General features: G+C 40.5%; 1 protein-coding gene across 6 annotated transcripts in view; it reads left to right on the top strand.

Annotated features, from left to right (window-relative positions):
• LRP1B (LDL receptor related protein 1B) overlaps positions 1-25650 on the top strand; it is a 754317-nt gene that overhangs the window by 193880 nt on the left and 534787 nt on the right. For 5 of the 6 annotated variants that reach the window (XM_028745157.2, XM_028745175.2, XM_028745165.2 and 2 more), the window contains exon 2: positions 16529-16648. The exons of the other annotated variant lie outside the window; for it this stretch is intronic. In XM_028745157.2, the coding sequence (XP_028600990.2) occupies positions 16529-16648 (120 nt within the window). The remainder of the gene's footprint in view (positions 1-16528; positions 16649-25650) is intronic. 6 annotated transcript variants of the gene reach the window in all.

Here is a 25650-nt window from a genome sequence, read left to right as displayed (position 1 = left end):
ACGCGGGTGGCGCTGTGGGTAAAACTGCAGCGCCTAGGACTTGCCGATCGCAAGGTCGGCGGTTCGAATCCCCGCGGCGGGGTGCGCTCCTGTCGCTCGGTCCCAGCGCCTGCCAACCTAGCAGCTCGAAAGCACCTCCGGGTGCAAGTAGATAAATAGGGACCGCTTACCAGTGGGAAGGTAAACGGCGTTCCGTGTGCTGAGCTGGCTCGCCAGATGCAGCTTGTCATGCTGGCCACGTGACCCGGAAGTGTCTGTGGACAGCGCTGGCTCCCGGCCTATAGAGTGAGATGAGCGCACAACCCTAGAGTCTGGCAAGACTGGCCCGTACGGGCAGGGGTACCTTTACCTTTACCTAGTAGTAATTCCAAGATATGCAGTGATTGCTATCCTCCATTGTGCCAGTGCATCTGTGCTCAGAATGCATGGAGGGAGAAAGATGCATCCTAGCCCTTCTCCTAATGTCCTCATCACAGACCTTTGTGCATGGAACAACTGAACACACTTAGTGTCTTTCGTACTGTCTGGAATCCTGCATGATTGGCATTCCCATTGACATGGAGGATTCTGAGCACGATCAGCCAAACACATGACAATCCCCCCTTCACCTTTCCCTCTGCATACATGGAGAGCAGAGCTTGAGCTCGTGGGAACAGGACAAATGCAAGCAGCTCTGCTGTGTTCTGGGATTGTGTGGAAGTGAATGGCTGAGCAAGGCTATAAGGAAACTATTTGCAAAGGAAGGACACATAGAGGTGAATTAGTTTTAATTTTCAAAAATCCACATTCAGATTTCAAACAGCTGGAACAGCAAAGGTCCATCAAATAACAATGGGAAAGGACGTAGCTCAGTGGTAGAGCATCTGCCATGCTGAGGATTGAATGTGGGACCTTCTGCATGCGTCTCCAGATAGGGCTGGGAATTTTTCACTGCCTGAAACCCTGGAGTCCTGCTTCCAGTCAGTGTGAACAGTACTGAGCAAAATAGATGAATGTTCTGATAAGGCAGCTTCTTATGTTCCTAATGGTATGTCAACTCAGGTTATAGTTGCTTTAGTTGTACACTGATGGACTATAAACTGTTATGAAGTCTGAGAGTAGGTGGAATGGAAGCCCAACATGTGCGGAGGTATTGGCAATTGTCTTAATTACCCAGGCAACCTATGCCGCTACCTCTGGCTGAGTGGAATGATAATAATGTTCTTTAAAGTCCCCAAAGAGCATTTAATATGCACATTCCAGACTATGATGAACAGACAACCTTCCATGCTATTTATGTTTTGTTTACTTTACAAAGTGCTAGCATATGGAAAATTTGATTTTGGGGGGTCTCAAGCTCTCTGAGCAGATGGAGTTTGGAAGCACTTTGAAGACAGCACACCAATTACCTAGAGGGTCTGAAGGAAGTGTGACTGAAGCATTAAGAAAGATGTAGAGTATAGAACTTTTGAGTTGGAAGTAACTCTGAGCATTGGCATGAAAGACAGAGAAAGTAATAGGAGGCAGAATGTGTCATTCTAGAAGTGAACATACTGCAAAATATTTCCAAACTATTAAAATATGGCAATAGTTCATTTATTTTATACTTAGGATTTACTGTAGATTCAAATTTGGCTCATTTACATGCTTATGAACTGAAATACCTTCTGAAGAACTGCTCAATAATATTTTCTTTTGTTCTTTTAAAAGGCCTATTGACCTCCTCTTCTTAATTTATATTCAACCAACTAACAACACAAGAGAATACCTTTGACCTCAGACAGAGTATGTGATCAAAGACAAACAACCTTTACCCCTTAGCCTCATATTGGGTTAAAATTTATGTTTTCAAAGGGCAACTGTTTCCTAGCTAGCTGACACTGATTGCCACCTGCATTCAAAGCATATTCTGACTCTCTGTTAACTGCCACATTTTGAATCGCTAAATGAACTATTGGATAATAAAAGAAAGGTAAATTTTGCAGCCCCTCAAAGAATCTACAGCAATCCTAAATTATTTTATCACAAGATGATAATGTTCACTCGTTTTTGGTTTTCCTGAGCAGAGTCCATCTAAGTCTATGTTTCTATAGCATGTCTTTTAAGTTATGAGTCCCTTTATGAAAAGAAACATTCTGGAGTATATTAAAGACAAGTTGCTTTTCCATTTGCACACAAAGCTTCATAGGTTTAGGCTTGTACATGTGTGCATATCAGATTAATTATAAGATACATTGGAGAGACACTTCTTTTCACGCAGGGTGGACCAGTGCCTTTATCCTCAGGAGTAGATCTTTGAGGGACAACAGGAGCCACCATTTTGAGTATGCTTCATTGCAAAAGCAGAACTCTACCCATGCTTCTCCAGGTGCAACCTTTCGCCATGTAGTGGAAGTACAAGATAGGAGAGTTGAAGTGTGGAGTTTTCATTGACTCATAGTAAGGTGACTTGGAACCATGTGCTTCCTACTGTTTCACAACAGTCTGTGACTTTTCACTTTTTGGGAGCAATCAAGCTGGGTAGCAAAAAGAGCGCAGACGGATGATCTAAGACGAGAAAGCAGGAGGTGTCAAGAAAAGGCGGCAGATGTAGTCCTGCACACTTAGGCTGCTTAAATTCTATCAAAATCAATAGAGCTTAAGCAGCCTTTCTGTATGCAGGATTGCAGCCAGCATTCACTTTAATGAAATAAGCTAATCTTAGAGCACTTTGTAAGTGATGCTAAAAATGCCTCACTTGAGAATGCCGCTGATATAGAATACAGCTATTCTTAAATAGACTATAAAAGTTTCATCCTCCCTGTACCACCTGTGCTCCCCCAAACTGGCTTTTGGATGGGGGGGGGGCAGGAGAACTCCCAGACCAGCAGCACATGGGAGGAGGCGATATGAGATTATTCCATTTGACAAGCTGAAATGGTTGCACAGATGGAACTTTCATCATAGTGCAACATTGAATTTCAGCCTTTAATAGGACTTACTCCTACATAGGTAAGTGGCTGCTGGGTTGCAGCCTAGGCTTTGGGTCATGGTTGGCACTGGTGGAAAGCAGCGTGTTTATGCCTCAAACAGCTGTGTGGCAGGCAGAAATTCAGCAGTTTAAGCATTTTCAGGGATGGAAATAGAATTGTGGGGAAATCTACACCAGTTCTCATTCTATCTGTCCAACATTTTGTTATATGTGTGAACCCTCTACTCCACCTGCAGAAGAGGAGACAAAATTGTATACGGCACAATATGTGTGCAAATCTGTGTGCTCTTTTGTTGAGTGAGTCAGAGGGCCTGATATACATACTGGGGCCAGATATTCTTGTTGGCACCTCTGCACAAAAGCACATCCTGTAAAGCTCAGCTATGGTACTCTACCGCAGCATACAATTGCCCTGCTCTATACAGCCTGCTATCAGTGTACTACCCAATGCGGACTGTTTTGAGTACTCCAGTGCGGCTGAAAATGGCTATAAATTAGATTGAGGCCATGCAGTTATTTGGCACACTTCATTGTATGAGTGTATAATATTCTGAAAAAGCGTGTTCTCCATAACAGAGAGCACGTGTTGCGGTTGGGGAAAACAGGCCACCATGCAGTGACTAGGCAAATTTGGTGAGGAACCCAAGCCTTTAAGTGGTTAAATTGGGTTGCTGGGGAGTTTTGAATGTGGCCAATTTGGAGGAGGGGTCAGAGTCCTTAAATACAGGGGCCAGACGTTGGACGCTCTCTTGGCCGTTTTGCATCGGATCACCCGCCCTCCCGCCCTTTTTATAGGGTGGTTTTTTGTTTTGCTCGCTTGACCTTGCTATTGCCTGTCATGGGGTCATCCGCCTTGGTGTGGGGGCCTAGTAGGAATTTTGCCATCTGGCTGATTGGCTGGTGCCATTTGGTTTTTGCCTACTACGTAGCAAATCGTCACAACTTGTAAGGTTGGTGGTTAGGCATTGGTTAAATTGGTGCTTGGAGGGGTAAGTGCCTACCCCTCCAAATGATGCAGAAAGGGAATTCCGTTAAAGGAATCCAGGGGCTTGCCATTCTTTTCGTCCTTGTCCCTGGCATCGGACTTGGGCCGTGCAAGCCCCACAGGAACATGAGGGTGAGAAGTGAGGGACTGTTTTTTTTTTTTTTTTTTTAAATTAAATTTTTATTAGAATTTTAACAAACATCATAACAAAAAAACAGAAAAAAGAAAAACAAGAACAAGAAAAAAGAACATAACATAGAAATACAAAAAATAAAACACATATAAGCTCAATTGTAACTTTCTTTAAGCTTACTTTCGCGACTTCCTCATACCTTCCCTTTCTGTATTCTAATTTCATACTCAATTTTCAGCAAATCTTTTCCCTATTCTTAAAGTAGTTTCAATATCAGTTGTTTTCTTCCAATTATCCCTTGCTGCTTTTAACCCCTTAATATCCAATCCAACATTTTTCTAAACTTCAATTATCTTACAATATTTTTTAAGATACTCTTTAAACTTTTTCCAATCTTCCTGCGCCGTATCTTTTCCCTGGTCACGGATTCTGCTCGTCATTTCCGCCAGTCCCATATAATCAATCACCTTCAGTTGCCATTCTTCCACGGTGGGTAGTTCTTGCGTCTTCCAGTGCTTTGCGATGAGTATTCTTGCTGCTGTTGTAGCGTACATAAAAAATGTTCTATCTTTCTTTAACACCAATTGGCCGACAATGCCCAGGAGGAAGGCCTCTGGTTTCTTAGGGAAGGTGTACCTAAGTACTTTCTTCATTTCATTATAGATCATTTCCCAGAAGGCCTTGATCTTTGGGCACGTCCACCAAAGGTGAAAGAATGTTCCTTCAATTTCTTTACATTTCCAGCATTTGTTGTCGGGCAAATGGTAAATTTTTGCAAGCTTGACTGGGGTCATGTACCATCTATATATCATTTTCATAATATTCTCTCTTAAGGCATTACACGCCGTAAATTTCATACCTGTGGTCCACAACCTTTCCCAGTCAGCAAACAAAATATTATGACCAATGTCCTGTGCCCACTTAATCATTGCAGACTTAACCATTTCATCTTGTGTGTTCCATTCCAACAGCAAACTATACATTCTTGACAAATTCTTAGTACTGGGTTCTAACAATTCAGTTTCTAGCTTTGATTTCCCCACCTGGAAGCCAATTTTTCTATCTGTTTTAAACACTTCCATTATTTGATGATAATGAAGCCAATCTCTCACTTTCCCTTCTAATTTTTCAAAACTTTGCAGTTTCCATCTGTCCCCTTCTTGTTCCAAAATTTCTCCATATCTTGGCCATTTAGCCTCCATATTAGATTTTTTAATGGCCTTGGCCTCCATTGGTGACAGCCACCTTGGAGTTTTACTTTCCAACAGATCTTTATATCTAATCCAGACATTATATAATGCTTTCCTGACAATATGGTTTTTGAACCCTTTATGCGCTTTAACCTTGTCGTACCAAAGATATGCATGCCACCCAAACATATTGTTATACCCTTCCAAATCCAAAATGTCAGTGTTCTCAAGAAGCAGCCATTCTTTCAACCAGCAGAAAGCTGCTGATTCATAGTAAAGTTTTAAATCCGGCAGGGCAAACCCCCCTCTATCTTTTGCATCAGTTAAAATCTTAAATTTTATTCTGGGCTTTTTGCCCTGCCAGATAAATTTAGATATGTCTTTCTGCCACTTCTTGAAACAGTCCATCTTGTCCAATATTTGCAAAGTTTGAAACAAAAACAACATTCTAGGCAACACATTCATCTTAATAACTGCTATTCGGCCCAACAAGGAAAGCTTCATGTTTGACCAAATTTCTAGATCTCTTTTGACTTCACTCCAACATTTCTCATAATTATCTTTAAATAAATTCAAATTTTTTGAAGTCATATTAACACCCAGGTATTTCACTTTCTTAACCACCGTTAACCCCGTCTCATTCTGAAACCTTTCTTTTTCCACTGATGTTAGGTTTTTCCCCAATACTTTCGTTTTTAATTTGTTCAGCTTAAATCCTGCAACCTGACCAAAATCTTGAATTAATTCTAAAACTTTCTTTGTACTAGATTCAGGCTCTTGCAAAGTAAGTACCAGGTCATCTGCAAATGCTTTCAGTTTATAATGTTTCGCTCCGACCTGTACACCTTTAACCAACTGGTCCTTCCTAATCATATTTAACAGCACCTCCAGGACCGATATAAAAAGCAATGGAGAGATTGGGCACCCCTGACGTGTCCCTTTTTCTATCTTTAGTTCATCTGTAACCACGTTATTTACAATAAGTTTTGCTTTTTGTTCTGAATATATCGCACCTATACCATTTTCAAACCCTTTGCCTACCCCCATTCCCCGAAGGTTCTTCATCATAAAATTCCAAGAAATGTTGTCGAAGGCTTTCTCGGCATCCACAAATATCAAGACTGCTTTAGTGTTAATGTTCACTTCTAGCATTTCCAAAATGTCTATTATATTCCTTACATTGTCTGATAAATGTCTTTTCGGTAGAAAGCCTGCCTGATCTCTATGAATCTCCTCCATCAACACTATTTTCAACCTTTTTGCTAAAATGTCAGCAAAAATTTTGTAATCCACATTTAATAAGGAGATAGGGCGGTAGTTTTTAAGTTGGGTCTTTTCCGTCTCTATCTTCGGTATAAGGGTGATATATGCTTCTTTCCACGTATCGGGTGCCTTTTTTCCCTCCAAAGTCTCGTTGCATACTTCCAACAAAGGCTGTAGTAACCCCTCCTTCAAAGTCTTATAGTATCTGGAAGTTAGTCCGTCCGGTCCTGGAGATTTGCCCAATGTCATATTCTGAATGGCACCTTCTATTTCTTGTTCTGTTATTTTCTGATTCAAAATTTCTTTATTTTTCTGTGAAATTTTTCTCAGTCCATTTTTTTCCAAAAACGATTCTATTTCTACATCACTCTGAGGACCTTGTTTATATAGATGACTAAAGTATTTCTGGAAGCAATCTCTAATTTCTGTTGGTTTATAAATATTCCTTCCTTCCACTTCTAAATGTGTAACCGTATTTAATTTTTGTCTCTTCTTTATTTGCCAAGCCAGCAATTTCCCACATTTATCAGCTGATTCAAAAGTCTTTTGTCTCATTTGCTTAATTTTCCATTCTATTTCTTGATTTGTCAGCTCCATATATTGTGTCTGATATAATTTAATTTCTTTCAGTATGTCCTGTGATTTTGGTTTTGATCTTAATTTCTTCTCTCCTTCTCTTATTTTTTCCAAAATTCTTTCTTTCTTCTCATTCTGGCTTTTCTTTTTGATTACATTCTGTTGTATCAAAAATCCTCTCATGACGGCCTTACTTGCGTCCCAGATTATTCTTTTCTCTACGTTGGTCCTCATGTTGATTTCAAAATAGTCTTTCAAGATTTTCATAGCCTTCTTGCAAAATTCCTCATCCCTAAACAAGGTGTCATTCATCCTCCATCTGAAGGTACCAGTTGTTGTTAAATTCATGTCCATCCTTATTGCATTATGGTCGGAGCAGGTTTTTGGGCAGATTTCCACTTTTTTTATCTTTGGCGCCATTCCTCTAGTTATCCAAATTTGGTCAATTCGGGTCCATGTCATTTTAGCTTCAGAAAAGAAGGTTCCCTCTCTTTCAAGTGGGTGCTTTATCCTCCAAATATCCACTAAATCCATATTGTCAGTCATTTCAAAAAAGATTTTTGGTAGTCTTCCCTCCTTAGTAATTGTCTGTCTTTGGGATTTGTCCATATTAGTAGATACAACTCCATTCATGTCTCCCATCAAAATTAAATTTATGTCCATAAAGTCCATCAAAGCTTCATGAAGTTTCTTATAAAATTCCACCTTCCCCTCATTTGGTGCATATATTCCCACAATCAAAAATTTTTCTCCTTGAACTTGGATTTCGACAGCTAAATATCTTCCATGTTCATCTTTAAAAATTAATTTCGGTTGCCATTTTTCTTTTACATAGATTACCACTCCTCTTTTCTTTACCTTGTCTGAAGAAATAAATTCTTGACCCAATCTTTTGTTTGTAAGTAATTTTCTATGTGACCTCGTCACATGCGTCTCCTGTAAACAAATCAAGTCCAATTGTTCTTTTTTCAAGATGTGAAATACACTTTTTCTTTTTCGGGGGATGTTTAGACCGTTACAATTCCAGCTTAACAATCGCAAAGCCATGATGGGGTTATTTCTCTTCTCCTCCTACTGCTCCGAGTTGTTCTTCTTCTTCTGTCGGTGGTGTCCCTCTCAATGGTAACTTGTCTTTGTCCAAAGTTCCTCTTCCTGGATAATTTTGTTGTGATTCCGCCCCTTTGTAGAGGTCCTCTTCGTGTTGCTCCAAAAACTTATCTTTCTCTTCCACAGTTTTTATTTTCCTTTTCTTCCCTTTGTACTTGAAGGAAAGGCCTTGAGGATATTCCCACCTGAAGAGCACGCTGTTCTTCTTCAGTAATATCACTAAATCTTTGTACTGACTTCTTGCGTCCAAGATGTGCTTAGGAATGTCTCTAAAAATTTCCACAAAGGAATCTTCAATTCGCAGAGTTCTTTGGTAGTGCAGGTTCAATATTTTATCTCTCTCTTCTTTAGATCTTAGTGTTACCAAGCAGTCTCTTACCTTGTTCTTTCTTTGTCTTGCACCCAGTCTGAAAGCACTCTCTATCTTAAATTCTTCTTGTTCCAGTTCCTGTTTCCAGAAATCAGAGAACTCTTTTGTTAAGAAGTCCACTAAATTGTCTCCTTCACTCTCGGGTATTGCCCGGATCCTAAGATTCCTCTCCTTCCTTTGCATCTCAATCATGGACAATGCCAAGTCATGTTCTCCCAATTTCCTAAAAACTGGAGAGATTTTTTCGTCAGTAGCCGTTGCAATTTCTTTCGCTTCTTCAGCAATCTTTCGAGTGGTGGATGCTTCCTCAAGTAGTTTCCCAATTGATTCTGTGTTGGTGTTAACTTTGTTTCCCAAATCAATTATACTTTTAGTGTTTAAGTCAATTTTCCCTGATATCTCAGCAACAGTCTTATTTGTTTCAGCAACTTGTTTACTTGTTTCCGCACCTTGCTTTTTTAGCTGATCCAGGGATTCGTTGATTTTACCCAAAGCTTTTGCAAGTGCCTCTTCAGACATGACTTTTGTCTTTTCCTGTGGATTTGCACTTGCCCCAGATGGTCCGGATGTAGAGGCCCTTCTTTTCATAAATGTATCTATTTTATATTGTTTGCCAGATCTTAAAGTTTTCTCCTGTGGCTCTCCTTTGTTTTGATCATTTGCCATACCACTATCTTAGAGCCAAGGTCATTCCCACAGTCCAATTTCTTTTTCCCAGCAATTCAGCAGATTAAGTTTCACTTGTTGCTGAAACCAGCCAGTTCTCCTCTAGGGGGCGAGAACATCTATTACAGTCAAAGCAAAAATTCTAAAATGGAGGTTGTCCTTTTAAGTAAATAAAAGTCCCACAAGTTCCCAAGTCCTTGCAAAGGTCCGCAATATTAATTTCACCAAGTTTAAGACACAGTCAATAAGTCCTTTAAGTTCCTGGGAAAGTGTATCTTTATACTTAAAATGTAGCTTTCAATTTGAAACACCTCGTTACTTTGTTGCAACAATCCACAGCCGGCTTCCTTTCTCCGGCAGTCCGTTCCAGAGTCAGGGTACAGCACAATATTGTCCAAAACTTCAAAAAGACAGGGAGAATTCAAAGGCAATATCACTTTTCCCCCGCTCCTGCCCGCAGGGGAAAGGTCTCAGTCTCTTACACGATGGATCTCTTAATCCAGAAAAGAATTTCAAAGTTAAAGCTTACCAATCCTTTGCTTTGATCTTGCTGCAGAACGGGAAGGCAGACTTCCTTTTGATCCTTTCCCGTCTCAGTGTCCGAATTCGATTATTTGACTACGGATTCCAATTATTGTTCCCTTCTCCTACTCACGGGTAGTAGTTTCTTTTAGTTCCAAATTGAAGGAAGAAGTCAGCGCTCTCCGTCAATAGCGACGCGGCTTCACTTCGCAGGCTGGGTACAAGCGACTCTCAGCACCGCGCCACACACCCGCTGCCGTTCCGGAGCCTTTAAAAAGGCTCTTTCACAGCTTCGGGGGGGCGCAAAGGTGCCCGCCGAGTCTCCGGTTCACAGGCTTCGTGCCTGTGATTTTTAGGGGTCCCCGCTGTGCCGTAGCTGCAGGACCCGAACCCGCGAAGCAGATCTCCCTCAGGAGCGCCGAGGGAGACCCGCCATTAGACGATGGCGCTAACCGGAAGCTCCGAGAAGTGAGGGACTGTTGCCCAGCTTCATTTCCTCACCCAATACTTGTTTCCCACGCTGGCTTCCGTTGGTGTCCGGAAGGGCCAGCTCTGTCCTTGAGGGCAAGGACAGATAGTCATAACCAATGCCTAAGCAACCACTCACATTTTTGTATTTAAATAAAGTTGTGGCCAAAATTATGCCAAAAACCTTAAACAAAAAATCATGTGTGAAGTGTGAATTTTTTGGTGGGTGGCACTGTGGGACTCAACACGCAACAAGAAGGCAGCAGTCAGGTCAAACTGTCTCTTTTATAATCTGGAGGAAACCTTTCAACTTGAGTACCATTTTACACTGTATATTTGTTGCATTTTGACTGGCAAAATACTGCACAAGTCTACAAACCATAAAGCAGCTTGCAACTAGTGTGACATCATTCCCCAGGGAAGTCAACTTTTTTTGCTTTGACTGGAGTTTCACTTGCTAGGCAGACAAAGAGTGTGGCTGAAATAGAATTGCACCAGGTAGTGTTGTGATGTGTACTACAGATAACAGCATGATGTCATGACAGTAGTGTGGAACTAGCAAAGGGGAACAAATGAGAAGTGAAATTGGGTCCTGGAAATAAGGAAAGTCACAGGAATCTCCCCTACCCAGTGTGCCTCAATGCCGAATCTCTTCTTTCAGCAAGTAGGACACAAATGACTCCCAAAGACTCTTTGCACTAATTTGGACTTGCTTCAGTCATTTTGAATTATTTGAATGCCACAAATGCTACAGTCAATAACCTCAATTACAAAAATATAGCCCTACTTTTTGAATGAAATGACAGCAAGCATTTCTGCCTCCACCTTGGCTTTCTTTCTTGCATAACAAAGGTATATTTTCCTCCTTTTCTGTGCCTCTCATTATCCTTGAAATTGGTGATAAGACAGTTCTCTGGTTTCATATATTTCTTAGCTGGTTCTTCCATTTACTGAGACATTTATGTTGCTATTCATAGGTTGCTGTCATGCATTTTTGTTCATTATTACAGGCATTAGTCTGGTTATGATGTATTTTGACTGGCAGCTGAAATCAAGGAGGAAAAACTGTATTTTATTTAAAAAAGAAAAGATAAAAGTATCAAACATAATAAAATGTAGCAGAGAAGAAAGGCCTCTACCTTAATAGTTCAGAGACTTCTGTGTCCTTCAGCTATCCTTGTTCTAATATTCTTAGAAAAATAAGTTGGAAGATACACTTTCGAATTAAATGTCTTTTCCCCAGATCTGAAACTTGGATTACTCCATCAACATCAAATGCAGCTAGTGATGCTGCAATCGTGTGTGTACTTATGTGGATGAAGTGCCATTTAATTAATTGCACTTGAGAGTAAATAGGATCAAGATGCAAGACTGATTTTTATAAACAACAAACAAAAAATAAAAGACAGAGAAAGACTGTGCTTTGTCATGCATAGGTTGTTTTTGTCTAATTGGGCCTTAAGATGTAGGATAGATACCTTGCATTGTCCATCCAGCTTTGTCCTGCAAGTAAAAGAAACCTCTTGCTTGTAACTTTAAATATGAGTCAATCAATCAATCTAGTTATCTTTATTGCGGTCAAATACCAGACAGCAAAGTTAACAACAACATAAGCTGCATCCGCATAATGAAGTGGATGTAATTAAACATTTCCTATAAACTGATTTGCATTAAAAATAACATTCCTTCAGCTAAAATCTGTATTCCGGAGATGAAAATCGGTACTCATTTGCTGGCCATCACTTTCACCACTTCCTGTCTTGTTCTTGTTGCTATAAAACAGAATTTTGCAACAGGTCTTATGTTATCCAGATCTTTATCAGCAAGAAGGAATTTAACATAAGTTTCCTCTGAGCAGCCAGGTAATTTCCTTAATAACTGTAAAATTAGCTCTCTTTGGGTATCACGGTACAACAGGCAGTATAGAAGAACATGCCCAATGGATTCAATCGCATTAGAGTTGCATGAGCATAATCTCTATTCAACTGAGATGTCAAAAGGTTTCTCGGCCTTTTGGCTAAGATCAAGTGTGTGTGTGTGTGTGTGTGTGTGTGTGTGTGTGTGTGTGTGAAGATGAGTGTCATTAACTTGATATGTTAAAAATTCGGCTACGTTTGGAGAGCAAGCCCCAGACATTTTTTAAAGTTCACTTTGGAAAATACAAAGGTACCCAGGGGAAGTGCTCAAACGCTAAACTTGTTCAGAAAGTCACTCCCCTTCCTCCCCAAAAAGGGGGAGGGGGAAGAATAGTGGTAGTGATGATGTTATAAGCATGATTCAGTAAACGGTCATGACACTCGTATAACTGCATTCCACATACAGCTTCCAAGTTGTGCTAACTAGGCAGAGAATTGTATTTATTCAGTGTTATTAAGGAAGGACTGCTGTTGTGCATAAGTCTGGCTCAGTCCCAATGAATACAATAAATCAATCAATCAATCACAACTGTGCATTTATTACATAATTTTTTTTAAAAAAAATAGTCATTTGAAAAGATTCTACAGTATAGAGCTGCTCATACAAATCAATGAGCCCTTCAAAGGAACAGAACTGACCTTTAAAACTAACATTATACAAAGAAAAGACTTGCTTATTTGTTTTTAGTTTGAATTCCCCCTGAAGCTGGTTGGAGAAGGGCTGTAGCTTAGCCTACAATGGCCCTAGGTTCAATTCCTTACAGGGGTGGCATGTCCTGTTTTGCCGATTGAGGCGAAATGGAAAGTGCCACTTTGCCCTGCCACTGCTGCCACCACCCACCTGCTCCTGCCGCCGCCACCTGCTCTGCCACCACCATGTGCCCCGACTGCAAAACCACCAGTGCCAATCTGGGGCAAGATTGTGCTGGTTCTGGGTGAGACCTCACCCAAAATTGACACAATCTTGCTCCAAATTGGTGCTGATAGTGGTGGCACTTCACCATTGGTGGAAGGGCAGGTGGGGCACCCATGGACATGCCACCTGGGGGGGGGCTTCTGCCACCTGAAGCAGCATCCTTGCCCTGTCTAATTGCTGGGCCGGCTCTGATTTCTGGCAGCTCCAGGTAGAGGTGGGAAAGAACCCTGCCTTAAACCCTGGAGAGTCACTGCCAGTGTTTGTAGGCAGTACTGAGATACATGGACCATTCATTTGACTCGGTATATGGCAGCTTCCTATTTTCCTCTTAGGGATGTTGGGAAGATGTATAATACTACTATTAAAGGCCTTTGCAGATGTAATGTAGCATACCACTGCAGTTTGCATGTAGCTTTATGTCGGCTCCAGGCAGACTGAGCAATTTTTATTCAGTAAACATGACAACCGGGGTTACAATTGCTCTCTGTTTTGGTTTCAGGTGTACATTTAAGCAGTGGTACAATAAAGCAGGAGTTTTGAACTACTTTAAACCAAACCTCCTCCATGGGATCCATAATCCCACAGTTTAATTAACAAGTAGTTTATTCTTTTACAAAGACAAGATGGCTTAAAACAACATTCACTCCGCTGCTCAGCAGTCTAGGTTGCTTTATTATATGTGCTTACATGCAAAACATTACTTAGCTTTTCCACTGAGTCAAGAAAATAGCACACTAGGTATTCTTAATAATACAAACGGTTGATCTACGTTGAAGGAAGAAATTCACTCATTTGAATATGCCACCGCCAATGTTTTCAGGAGCTGACCTTGAAAATAGTATACTTGGATACAAAATAAAATAAATAGGGTGCTTACAACAAACTACCCCTCCTACTGTTAGTTCCTAGAGGGATAATATATAACTGTCCCTAACACTGTGGAACAATAAACAGTTTCTTTAAAGCTTTGAGACTGCTTTAGCAAGCACACCAGAGGCATTCTCTGCCCTGATTACACCAATTCTATACAGATCTGTTGTCTGAGACAACAATTAATCCCAGCGTATTTCACAACAGCTTATTAAATTGTTTAGGTTTTTAAGTTTTGTTAGTCTCTTTTACTGTTTAACTTATCTAACAAAGCAATGAATTCCTCCAGGCTCAAAAATAATCACTGTAAAAGCTAAGGGTGCCTCTAGACTTGTTCCTATTTTGTGGGAGATATGCAGGCACAGAATGGAACTTTAGGTGTGTGCATTTTAAGGGGTTCTAGTGCAACAAATCCACTATAAATAATAGGCTTTTTTGCAGTTTGGAAAGTATCAGGGAAATGCATTGAAAAGTGTGGGATGGACAAATGGCTAAGGGGAGACGTATAAAAACCCCACACACAAATCAGGGTGAATACAGTGGTACCTTGGGTTACAAACTTAATTCGTTCCAGAGGTCCATTCTTAAGCCGAAACTGTTCTTAACCCGAAACCGTTATTAACCTGAGGCGCGCTTTCGCTAATGGGGCGTCCTGCTTTCGCTGCACCACCAGTGCGCTATTTCCGTTCTCATCCTGGGGCAAAGTTCTCAACCCGAGGTACTACTTCCGGGTTAGCGGAGCTTGTAACCCGAAGTGTTTGTAACCCAAAGCGTTTGTAACCCGAGGTACCACTGTACTGGGTGAATGCTCATCAGATGAACCAGAAAAAAATAAGGATGGATATAATCTCACTTCTCTGTAAGTTTTGTGCAAGCAAAGCAGGATGAATGCTCAAAAACACCTTGTCTGAAGGAGCCATTTGAATCAAATACTGTGGCAAAGAGACTTTCCATTAGGTCCAGTTTGTTGAGCATCATTCATGCAGGTAGTTCACAAGCACGTAATAGCAATTTATTATTGAAAAACTAAACATATCACAAGCATAGCAAAGGTAATTAAGTTTAGGGGGAAACTGTTGGCACATGATTTAAGTTTTTTTAAATTTAAAATTTAAATGTAGTTATTTACTGGCATTTTTATCCTGTTTCTCAGTCTCATGGAAACCCAAACCACTACAATCCTGACTGACAATATAAAATATACAAAAGACAAAGAACACTTCTAGCAATTTACCACATCCACAATGTGCACAAAGCGAGAGACATAGCAATCCCAGACACATACACACCCTAAAAATATTTCAAAGGGACAATGTTTTTTAAACAAACAAACAACAACAACAACAACAACAACAACAACAACAACAACAACAACAAAGAAGACAGGAAAAGCCTTCCTAAAAGGAAATATATTATCTTGAGTAAAGATGACTGAGTGGGGGAAGAGCTGTAAAATACATAGGTGGTTTAACCTTCTCAGACTTGGAAAGGGGATAAATGCTACTTTAAACACTCCCCCATTTAGTTTAAAAAAAAAAAAAATCTTCCTGCAAACAGAGAACTAACACATCAGGCAGAAAGAATGTAGCTAAATTTGCCCTTTGTTTTTGAATTACCCCCCCGACTATTTAATGCAATAGAACATTCCAATAAAGTAATTCCCCTATTACCTGAAGCAGGTGAGGTAGAATAGAACACAGGAAGTGGCTGCAACCACTGAGAAATTTGAGTGAGTGAGGGGAGAGCTATCTATGGATGTTGGATAATTTTGTAGGCTCACCACTAGGGAATGAGCAAAAGCACCATTAGCTAGTAGATGGGTATTTGTGTGGGGTGTTGCTGGCTACTCAGTAGCAGCATATGTACACAGGGGAGTAATGCACCACCTGTAAGCTGACTTGGTGCGGTCCATTTTACACCTCAGCTTTAGGCCGCCCCATTCTGCCGCAGGTGTAGACTAGGCCCTAGTATATCGATGGCCACTAGTCATGGTTATATGCTGCCTCTGGCATCAGAGACTCACCACTCCTGTGAACACGGGGAAGAACCCCAGGAGATACTTACAGGTAATGGTGGGAATTTATCATCCCATAGTTGACAGCCAGTGATTCTGTCGACTGAATTTCCCCACTAGCAGCTTCTGGGGGAAAGTGCATGTCTTTAGCAGTTGCTAGGCAACCACAAAACTCACCTGAGGAGGCAGTGCCAGGACAAAGTTGAGGGGGAAATGGTTCCCACAGGTATTGCACACAAGGCCTTTCCCCTCAGTGTTTATGTGGGGGTGATAGTAAATAAACCGCCATAATGAATTCTTATGCGGAATGACAATTTCAGCATATAATCTATACACTGTGAGGATTTGTCTAATGCATCTGATATATGCCTTTTAAATGTAGGTGTAGTGTTTTATGTATTGGGTGAAAGGGTGAACAACAAATGCATTTTATGTTTTATGCATTTTTTGCATATTTGCTTAAAAGCCTCCTTTCATTAGCTTGTCATTCATTTCTTTTTTTAAAAACTTTTTTTATTTGCCATATTTTTATTTTCAATCATCCATAAACCATTTCATTATTCACTTTTCTTTTGTTTACAGAATATTTATGTGATGTAGGCGAGTTTCTTTGCCATGATCACAGGACCTGTGTATCTCAAAACTGGCTCTGTGATGGAGAACCTGATTGCCCTGATGATTCTGATGAGTCACTAGAAGTCTGTAAGTAAAAGTGAATTGCGAGTTCCTAGTTTTACTTTGAACTGTGACATTTCTGATGGTTTCATTTAGTTATAAAAGGTGGATTCTTCATGATGTATAGACTTTTTGTAGAAACGCGCATTGAAAGAACAGAGAGGTGTTTTGTTCGTGTCTCACTTTATAATGAACAATATCATCCAAGCATATGTTCCGTATTTCCTTTCTGACCTAGTAGATTAGCTACAGAGGGCAGAAGCAAAAGGGAGAGAGAAAATAATAGTATACCAAATGTCATTTGAAACAAAAGTAGGAGGAATACGGACACCTCAAAGGAAAATGGAAAGGGAGAAAATGAAAAAGAAAGTGATAGGTGAAAGAAATGAAGTATGAAAAATGTCAGGGAAAGCTTTAATAAAACATGTTTAATCATCATCATAAAAAAATCTTGTTTTCTCTATGGCTGAGGGCTATTTGAGTGCAGGCTTCTCCTCAGCACTCTTGAGATTAGACTAAATCTCTGTATCTTCACATTCCCTTGTTTTTAGAACTAAGAACAAAATGAGGAATTCTGATCCATGTCCTCAAGATAATCATTTCATGTAAGAGTAGCTAGTAATAAAATTGGATTATGAAGTGTTGAGGTGAGTTTGGAGGGCAGAGGAGGGGGACAGGAAGTCAAAGACCACAAGATATATACACAAAAAGTTTCATGCATCAGGTAAAGGTGATACAGAATTCTATTTTCAGTAAGAAAAAAGAATGAAGACATTTCAAAGATAATATTTATATGGTCTGATTTTACTCAAGACCAGTGGGAGATTTGACTTTTTGTAGCTGACACTACATATCATGGTAGTGATGGCAAGCAAGGCGGGAAATACACTGCCCATTTTTTTTGGGGGGGGGCAGGGGTGAACATCATCCACATCCAACTCTTTATTAATCTTCATAAGTAGCCAGACTAGTTAATGATGATCGGAGCAATCTGATTATTAAAACGGTAGGATATGATTCAGCGAATGTAGGGCTGAAGCAAAAGGGTGTTCCCAAGTCAGCCACCTATTCTCGAGGTTGGTAGGTGTCAATTTTCTTGTGCTGAATTTGGGCCTATATTTCAGCTTTTTTTATTAACACATGCAGCACTTAAATCTGTATTAATGGTTTCTGATTTTCCTATTCAGTAGAGTTTGTCCATCTTAAATGATATGCCTATTTTTATCTCAGGGGAGGCATCTGCTTCCCACTCAACCAAATACGTACCTGAATGTGGCATGAGCACCAAATACTCATCCTGTCACCTTGGAAGTAAGCCCTGGATCTGAGCTGGGAAGACTCTACTGAATAAGAAAACGAAGACCCATGTAAACTAATACCCACAGATCTTTGATTTCAGATTCATCACTGGGAGTCCCAGCATCTCTTTGTTCAAATGAGTCTGCTGAAATGCTCCTCTCTCTTTCCTTCCCCTTTTGAACCATTGCCAGCCACGTTCTTCAACCCCATGCTTCACCTCCCTTGTCCTGGGAGAACTTTTGGTGTGTGGCTCCCACTCTTGGAGTCGCAGGGAGAGGGCTGGGATTTGCCAGTTGAGCTCCCCTGTTTACCTTGGTTGGAGAATTTAGAGTCCAACTGGGGGTTGCCAGGTGGGGACATCGCTGTATCTAAACACCATCCTTTAAAGCCACCACTTGACATGAGGCAGCTATTACTCAAGTGCTGATACCCCAGTGCCATTCCAGTCTGAAGGCTGAATTCTTAGCCACTAGAAATTAATGTATACTGCAATGTGTTATATGTAGTCCTTTAAAAAATGCAATTTGCTTTACTGGGATTCTTCTCATAAAAACTCCTTTGAATTTTTTTTCTTTTTCAAATCTGTTTTTTAAAAAGGGACTGGTGTGGTGTGTATATAGGCTGCCTTTACCCCTTGGGAGCAATAGACGTATCTTCCTAGAATAGCACTTCTCTTGTAGCGGATGACAACAGGAGCTTTCTTTTCTCTGCACCATGTGCTTTAGCTGGCCAGAAAGAAAAAGGCTAAAAGTCAGTGAAGAGCTGAACAGTTAGGGAGACAATAGAGACACTAGGCAATCCCGCTGGTAGCAGGCTGGTTTCTTGTTGAGTATTTAAGGATTTTTATGATTTTTACTGCAAGTTTCCATGTTTCTAGTAGCCGTTTGCTTTTGATACTTCTCTGTTGTCTATCCGGTTGAAGATCTACATTTAGGTGTTCACTGCAATAACAGTTCCCAACATTCGAAAGCATACTTTCCTTTGTGGAGCTCTCCCCCATGGGATATAGTGTTTTCTCCCCTGTTTTAAATTAGGCCTTAAATACCTTTTCAACTTGCTTCAAATTAATGATGTTGGGCTGGATTTTTAAACTGCCACTGCTTAGTATGTTATATTATGGGCTCTTCCAGTTGACATGTTTATTGAATCCTTATCCTGATTTACTTGTACAATACTTATACAGGGATAAGATTATATCTGGACTTTATTGAGTATTCACTTTGATTTGTTTGCACAGAGGTTATAAAACAATGGACATTCATCCTGCATTCATCACAATTTGCTTATGGGGTGTTTATACATTTTTTTTCCATTAGTTATTTTTTCTTCTCACGCATTTGAATACATTTCCCTGTCACTTTGCTAACTTCAAAGAGTCCCAGTTACAGATAGGTAGCCGTGTTGGTCTGCCATAGTCAAAACAAAAAAAATTCCTTCCAGTAGCACCTTAAAGACCAACTAAGTTAGTTCTTGGTATGAGCTTTCGTGTGCATGCACACTTCTTCAGATACACTGAAACAGAAGTTGTCAGATCCTTCCTGGTCTGAACAAAGACATTGGATTCTTATCTCATTATACATGACAAAGCCATTTTTCACCTTCTCACCCCTTGCTTTTTCCTGTAAGACCTATTGCAGTCGTTAAGAGTCGTCAACAGGCTCATCACAGCTATCTGCCAATCACCCTTTCCCACCACCCTTCTGAATAATACTCCTCCCCACCTTCTCACTATATAGAAGGATCTGGCAACTTCTGTTTCAGTGTATCTGAAGAAGTGTGCATGCACACGAAAGCTCATACCAAGAACTAACTTAGTTGGTCTTTAAGGTGCTACTGGAAGGAATTTTTTTGTTTTCAAAGAGTCCGTTTCTTTTTTTAGGGTGCTTAATCCATTTTAATTTTGGAAACCTAAATTCTTAGTATGCAAGAATTGAAAACCTCTTGCAAAACCTCCTAGCAGTCTGGAATTGGTCTGTGGATTCTGAGGATTGCTGGTCTGGGTTTGTGTTGTTTTATCCTGTTGTCTTTTACTTAACAATTTATGTATCTGTGTTGTATTTTTAATTTTTTTATGTTATGTTTTTTATTATTGTTGTTCTTAGTTGCCTGGGAGGGCTTTTCTGGCCTGAATGGAAGTACACAAATATAAAAATAAATTGAAAAGGTGAATAGAAGCATTCTCAGTCTACTAAAAGATAAATAACTATGACCCCCTGCCCCCGCCCCATTCCTTTGCCTTGGCTTATTCTTTCTCATATGGACTCTTCTGCTCCACTTTCTTTCTCGTTTGTGCTGTCACACATATTTACCACTCCTTCAACCACCTGCCTCTGATATATGCCTTACATTCAGTTTCTCAGCTGTTAGACCCTCTTTCTCCCTTCCCTCCTTCATGGCAAGAGTACATAGTCCTACATTTAGGGTTTGTGTGATGTTTTCACCAAAACCCTTTCCTTTGTCCCCTCCTTTCTTGCTTCCGCTCCAGTCTTTCCTCCCTTTTCATCTTTTCAAACATCCTTCTGAGGTCACTGCCTACCTCGTCACCTTGTCTCCAGGCTGAACTTAAATTTTAGCATCAGAAGCTGCATTGTTTGTCAGCATTCTGTTGTTGACACATTCACCCACACTTTCGAACACTAGCCAATAACGCATTGCTTATGGATGACAAGCAAAAGTGAAATTTTTAGCTACATTGCGCTGTGAAGTGCTTTGCAATTCATAACTCTGTTTCATAGGTTGAGTTTGAACTGGCATTTCCTCCCCTGAAAGCCAGTATGCAATGAATCTGGTACATTGCTGTTTGTCCACAGAAGGGAAAGCTACAGGATACTAGCTCTTCTATAACCCTACACGAAACATGCAAGCTGTTGTTTTTAGATACAGCACTAAATTGATCCATTGTGTTAACTTTAGCAGCTTTTCCCCCCTGATTTCAGTGATGTCACCTGCTGTTGGATAAAAAGATTTGATCTCCTGCTTCATATTTAATTGAGTGTTTTGCTGCTTTCTTTCAATATTCAATTGGTTTAGAAAAAAATGCATTATATTTTCTATATATTCGGGTTTTCAAATTAAGAACCACCACATTATAATTCCATCTAGGCCTGTAGCTTGCTTGTGAATTAAAGCATTTCAATGTTCAAATCCAACCAGCTTGGCTGGGCACCTGAATCAATGGAGAGGCCAGACCCTCATCTGGTGCACACTGGCATCAATGCTGTGAAGTTAATGGAACTAACAGAGGATTTGGCTCATGGCATTTTTCAGTTTCACTGACAGATTAATCTAAATCTTAGCACTGAGCTGTAAGTGTGCATGATCACAGGAATGTTGCAGTATTTACATAAAATTAATTGTCTGAGCAAGCACTCTTGCCAGTGAGTAATTATTCCAGTGTGTACATAACTGTTTCTTGCCTTATTTCGCGACAGGACACAAAGTGTCTAGAACATTGCCATGATCTTTCTTCCCATTTTTATTCATAGAAATATTTTTTTCTACATCTTGGAAGAATATTAAGAAATAACATTTCTGTATAAACATTTCATCTACCCATTACATATCCAGCAATAATGTGTAAGTTTCCTTCTTCACTATCACTCCAAGTAACATTTCACATTTGTGCTTGCTTTGCTAGCTTCCTTGCCTCTGATATTGGCTTTTGCTGGATGACAAATATTTGCCTTTGTGGGCAGACGCTGTCAGATTTTGAGTTGGAAGACTCACCAATAATCATCTGAAATGTCAAGTGGCTGAACAGCATTGTTATTTTCCATCCACAAAGCTATGTCCACAAATCTATGTCCAATCTGATGGGTACTTTTACTAAAATATTCCACTAGGTACATTGTTTAACTTGGCCAAAAGGGGCAGTAGCTTTTTTGGTGTTTTAGCCTTACATTCTAGAGAGGGTGGGGTTTTTGTTTCTATGGGGGGGGGGGGACAGGGACTGTTTTGACAGTCCCAAAAACTGCTATCATATGTTTTGGTAACAGATGGTCCATAAAGGAAAAAGGGAACTCTGGAAATGGAGCACATACATTTCTTCAGGGCTCCAGTGCCAAAATTTAATACTAGGAGAAAAGGCACAGGACAAATTTTATGTAAGCATTATTGTTTTGGCAAGACAGTTTTAACTCGCATCTTATCTGAAGTATAGACAGGATAAATGTTACAGGAATTTAAAACAGAAACATGATGTTTTGTAGTACAGCAATTGAGGTTCCTGGTGCCTTTTAAAGACAAGTTCTAAGTCTACCACCTTTCCTTAACTGTAGATCAAAATTGCCTTTCTGAGGAGCAAAAGCTGGCTTTTGGTTGCAAACCCAGAGACAAGGAAACTTTGCAGAAAGAATTGTGACTATAAGGACTTGTTGGCCAGGAGAAATGGCACTAAGGGGATTGGAACCATAAAGGCAAGACACCACATGTAGGGTAAACTAGGGCCACTTCATTACAATATAGCTAAGAAACTATGGACTTCTACAGCTACATAGGGGAAAGAGACCTTGTGTGGGAAATCATCCAAAACTCTATCATAAGCCTGCTGAGTGGGTGAGTCTTCCCCGTGAGGAGGAATAGCTGGTTTTAAATCTAACTCTTCCCCCCTGCCATGCCTCTTTGGGTGAGGAGGGTCTTCCCAATTCACACTTTCTCAGGGCTGCACAACCCTAGGTGGGTGGCATAGGTTAACCCCCAAAGTGATCCATATTCCGTCCCACAGGTATCAGAGCCCTGTGTGCAACTCTCTGGAATCCCCAGTCACCTGAAAGTGCCTCAAGGTACTTGCCATCTAAGTCCATTTCTTCCCTTCCTACACACACCTGGCAAGTGACTGTGGCATTTGCCCTCCTAGGTGACATCATGCTGGGTCATAAGGAAAGGGTTAAATGAGTATGAAGTGATTGGCCAGTGGGAACCCAAGGGGAGGAGTGAGAGTTAGAGTTAGTGTTGTTAAGGAGTCAGTTGGGTCTTAGAGAGGGGAGAGGGAGGATAAGTCTGTGGGTTGGGATAGTTTGATGTGAGAGAGTGAGAGAATCTGTTAAGAGGAGTCTGATAGACAGTTGGGATAATCAGTTAGAAGTTATTAGGAAGGTATAGGCCGGTAAAGAAACTAAGAATTAAGAAACAGACAAGAAAAATTATCTGAAACCATAAACTTGATAATGCTTATAAAATAAACTTGTTTATTTGGTTTAATGTGAACAACTGTCTGGACTCCATGTGTACCCGAGAGAAATGGGTTGGTGGCAGCGGGGAAGCAACCACAGTGGTGGCACAGGGATCAATAGACCGTCAAATGTCTGGGGACCCTGTGTGATCGCCACAGTGACCAAACCAATTAAACCAACCAACTTAACACTCATTGTTAGCTGTCTTTAGCTGGCACCAAAATGTGGAATAGGAGCAAAAAAATCCCTACTCCAACCTGAAGAAAACAAATTCTACTCAACCCCAAATATGGTGACCAGTTAGTCTCACATGGCATACCAGGAGGATGGGCTGGGGGGGGCACATTTGATAAGAATAATGAGGAGGAGGAGGTGGGCGGCAAGGCCTTATAGGGAGCCAGCGTGGTGTAGTGGTTAAGAGTGGTGGACTCGTAATCTGGTGAACAGGGTTTGCTTCCCCACTCCTCCACATGCAGCTGCTGGGTGACCTTGGGCTAGTCACACTTCTTTGAAGTCTCTCAGCCTCACTCACCACACAGAGTGTTTGTTGTGGGGGAGGAAGGGAAAGGAGAATGTTAGCCGCTTTGAGACTCCTTAACGGGAGTGAAAGGCAGGATATCAAATACAAACTCCTCCTCCTCCTCCTCCTCCTCCTCCTCCTCCTCCTCCTCCTCCTCCTCCTCCTCTTCTCCTCCTCCTATACTCTCTGCCTGCTGTTCCCCTTTGCTTCAATGAGTCAGCTCTGGGAGACCTGAAGTGGTTTCTTGCCAGTTTTCTCATTTACCTGGAAATGTAGTCCTGGTCAGACCACTTTTGGAGCCAGATGGAGGAGCAGTATTGAGACTCTGTATGGGCTATATGCCTTCACATGGACAAGAAGCCGCTATTCGCTCAGCTTGGAATTTTTAAATGTTCCAGTGCACACCCAGTAATAAGATTCAGAACAGTCAATCCCTTGAGAAAAGTGGTTTATGATGCGCCCTTAGCAGAGTTGACACCAAATTTCATGAAAAGAGACGTTTGACATGAATGGAGTTCTGGTTTAAATATAATGTATGAGCAATGCCAACAGAAGCTAAAATAATTTTGATAAGACTAGCAGAATGTTTCAAGAAAGTAATGTACATTATTAGCATATTTCAGTAAAGACAGGCATCTTTGGGTTTGTTTGTTTTTAAATTAATTGATTGCACACTCTTGGTGCTGCATTCCGATATCATTTTATTTCATATTTGTATGCTGCTTTTCCAAGAACTTAGTTCAGCTGCTCTCAACAATAAAGCATTAACTGTTAAAAGCAACACTTCCTATTGCAGAGAAAAATATAATGAACGAGTCAAAGCAATAAAGGCATAATAAATGACTCAAGTGTACGTTGCTATATAAGGATAGGAGTCGAGCTAATATAAGCTTCCTCTGCTGCAAACTCTGCAGAACCTAAATGGGAATAGAAAAATGTTCAGAGTTGCTTATTTATATACTTGTCCATGGTATCTGTATGCCACTGCAGAAGTTCTCTGAGCCATCTAACAATAAGGAAATATAAATGAGTATTTAAAGCAGCATAAATCCAGTAAAAAGCAAAACAGCATAACTACAACAAGCTTTTTGTTTCTTCTATTCCTGCTCATAAATTTGCACAAAGTGCAATCATACCCTTGTATTAAATGCTAAAATTCTTTCCACTGCAGTTGATCAGCAAAAGCAGTTATATGATCCACTCAGGTACACTTAAGCATAAACTTTCTGCTGGCCTTTCTCAAGCAGGTGAATTTCACCCTTGAGTGTCAAAGCACTTTGCCACTACAAATAAATCAACATCCTCTCTCTGTTTTTTGGTGAGAGCAGGAGCTATGGAGGTCACTTCCCCCACCACTAAAATGCAACCACTGCAAGGAGAAATGAGAACTACTCAAATCCCTAAACGAAGCCTAGAATTGTGCAGATACAGGTCTCTGCGACTTGTCAGGTATGCTTATTCCCTGCAATTTATCTGTCTCTGGGAATAAAATGTGCAGCTGCACATTTGGAAAGGAAGGATTTAGACTGCACCTTATTCTGCATCACTAGCAAAGTATGGTCATGAGGGAACGTCAGCTTTTCTTCCACTTTAGCCATGGTTAATTATCTTATGCCTCTTTTGTTTCCAGATCAGGTTTGTAGGGAGGAAGTTAATTTAACTGAAAGCTGATGGCAGCAGTTCGCTTACTTGAATTCAATGCAAACTCCTACCTATGGTGCAAGAGAAGAATATGGCCCCTGAAGTATAGTGCCTGATGCCCAAATGTCAGGAATAATTAGATCACATTAAGGATTAATTGCTAGCTAAATTGCACTTTCTCTGCGCTAGCTTTTTAAAATGTGTGCCTATTTGAAAACTGAGCTCCAGTAACTTTTTTTAAAAGGGGGGGGGATCCCTTTTAAAAGGCAAAACTATACTAATAATTAATACCTAGACTCAAATGGTGCTGTCCTTTTTCTCCTTTTTTTAGCCGAAGGTCAATGTTATTTTTTATGACTCAGCTACACGTTTTCAACAGTACCAGGATTTATGCTTCA

Source organism: Podarcis muralis, chromosome 1 (genome assembly GCF_964188315.1).
Source record: "Podarcis muralis chromosome 1, rPodMur119.hap1.1, whole genome shotgun sequence".
NCBI classification, from domain to species: Eukaryota; Metazoa; Chordata; class Lepidosauria; order Squamata; family Lacertidae; genus Podarcis; species Podarcis muralis.
Note: the sequence above shows the minus strand (reverse complement) of the source record. Positions and strands in the feature narration are given on the sequence as shown.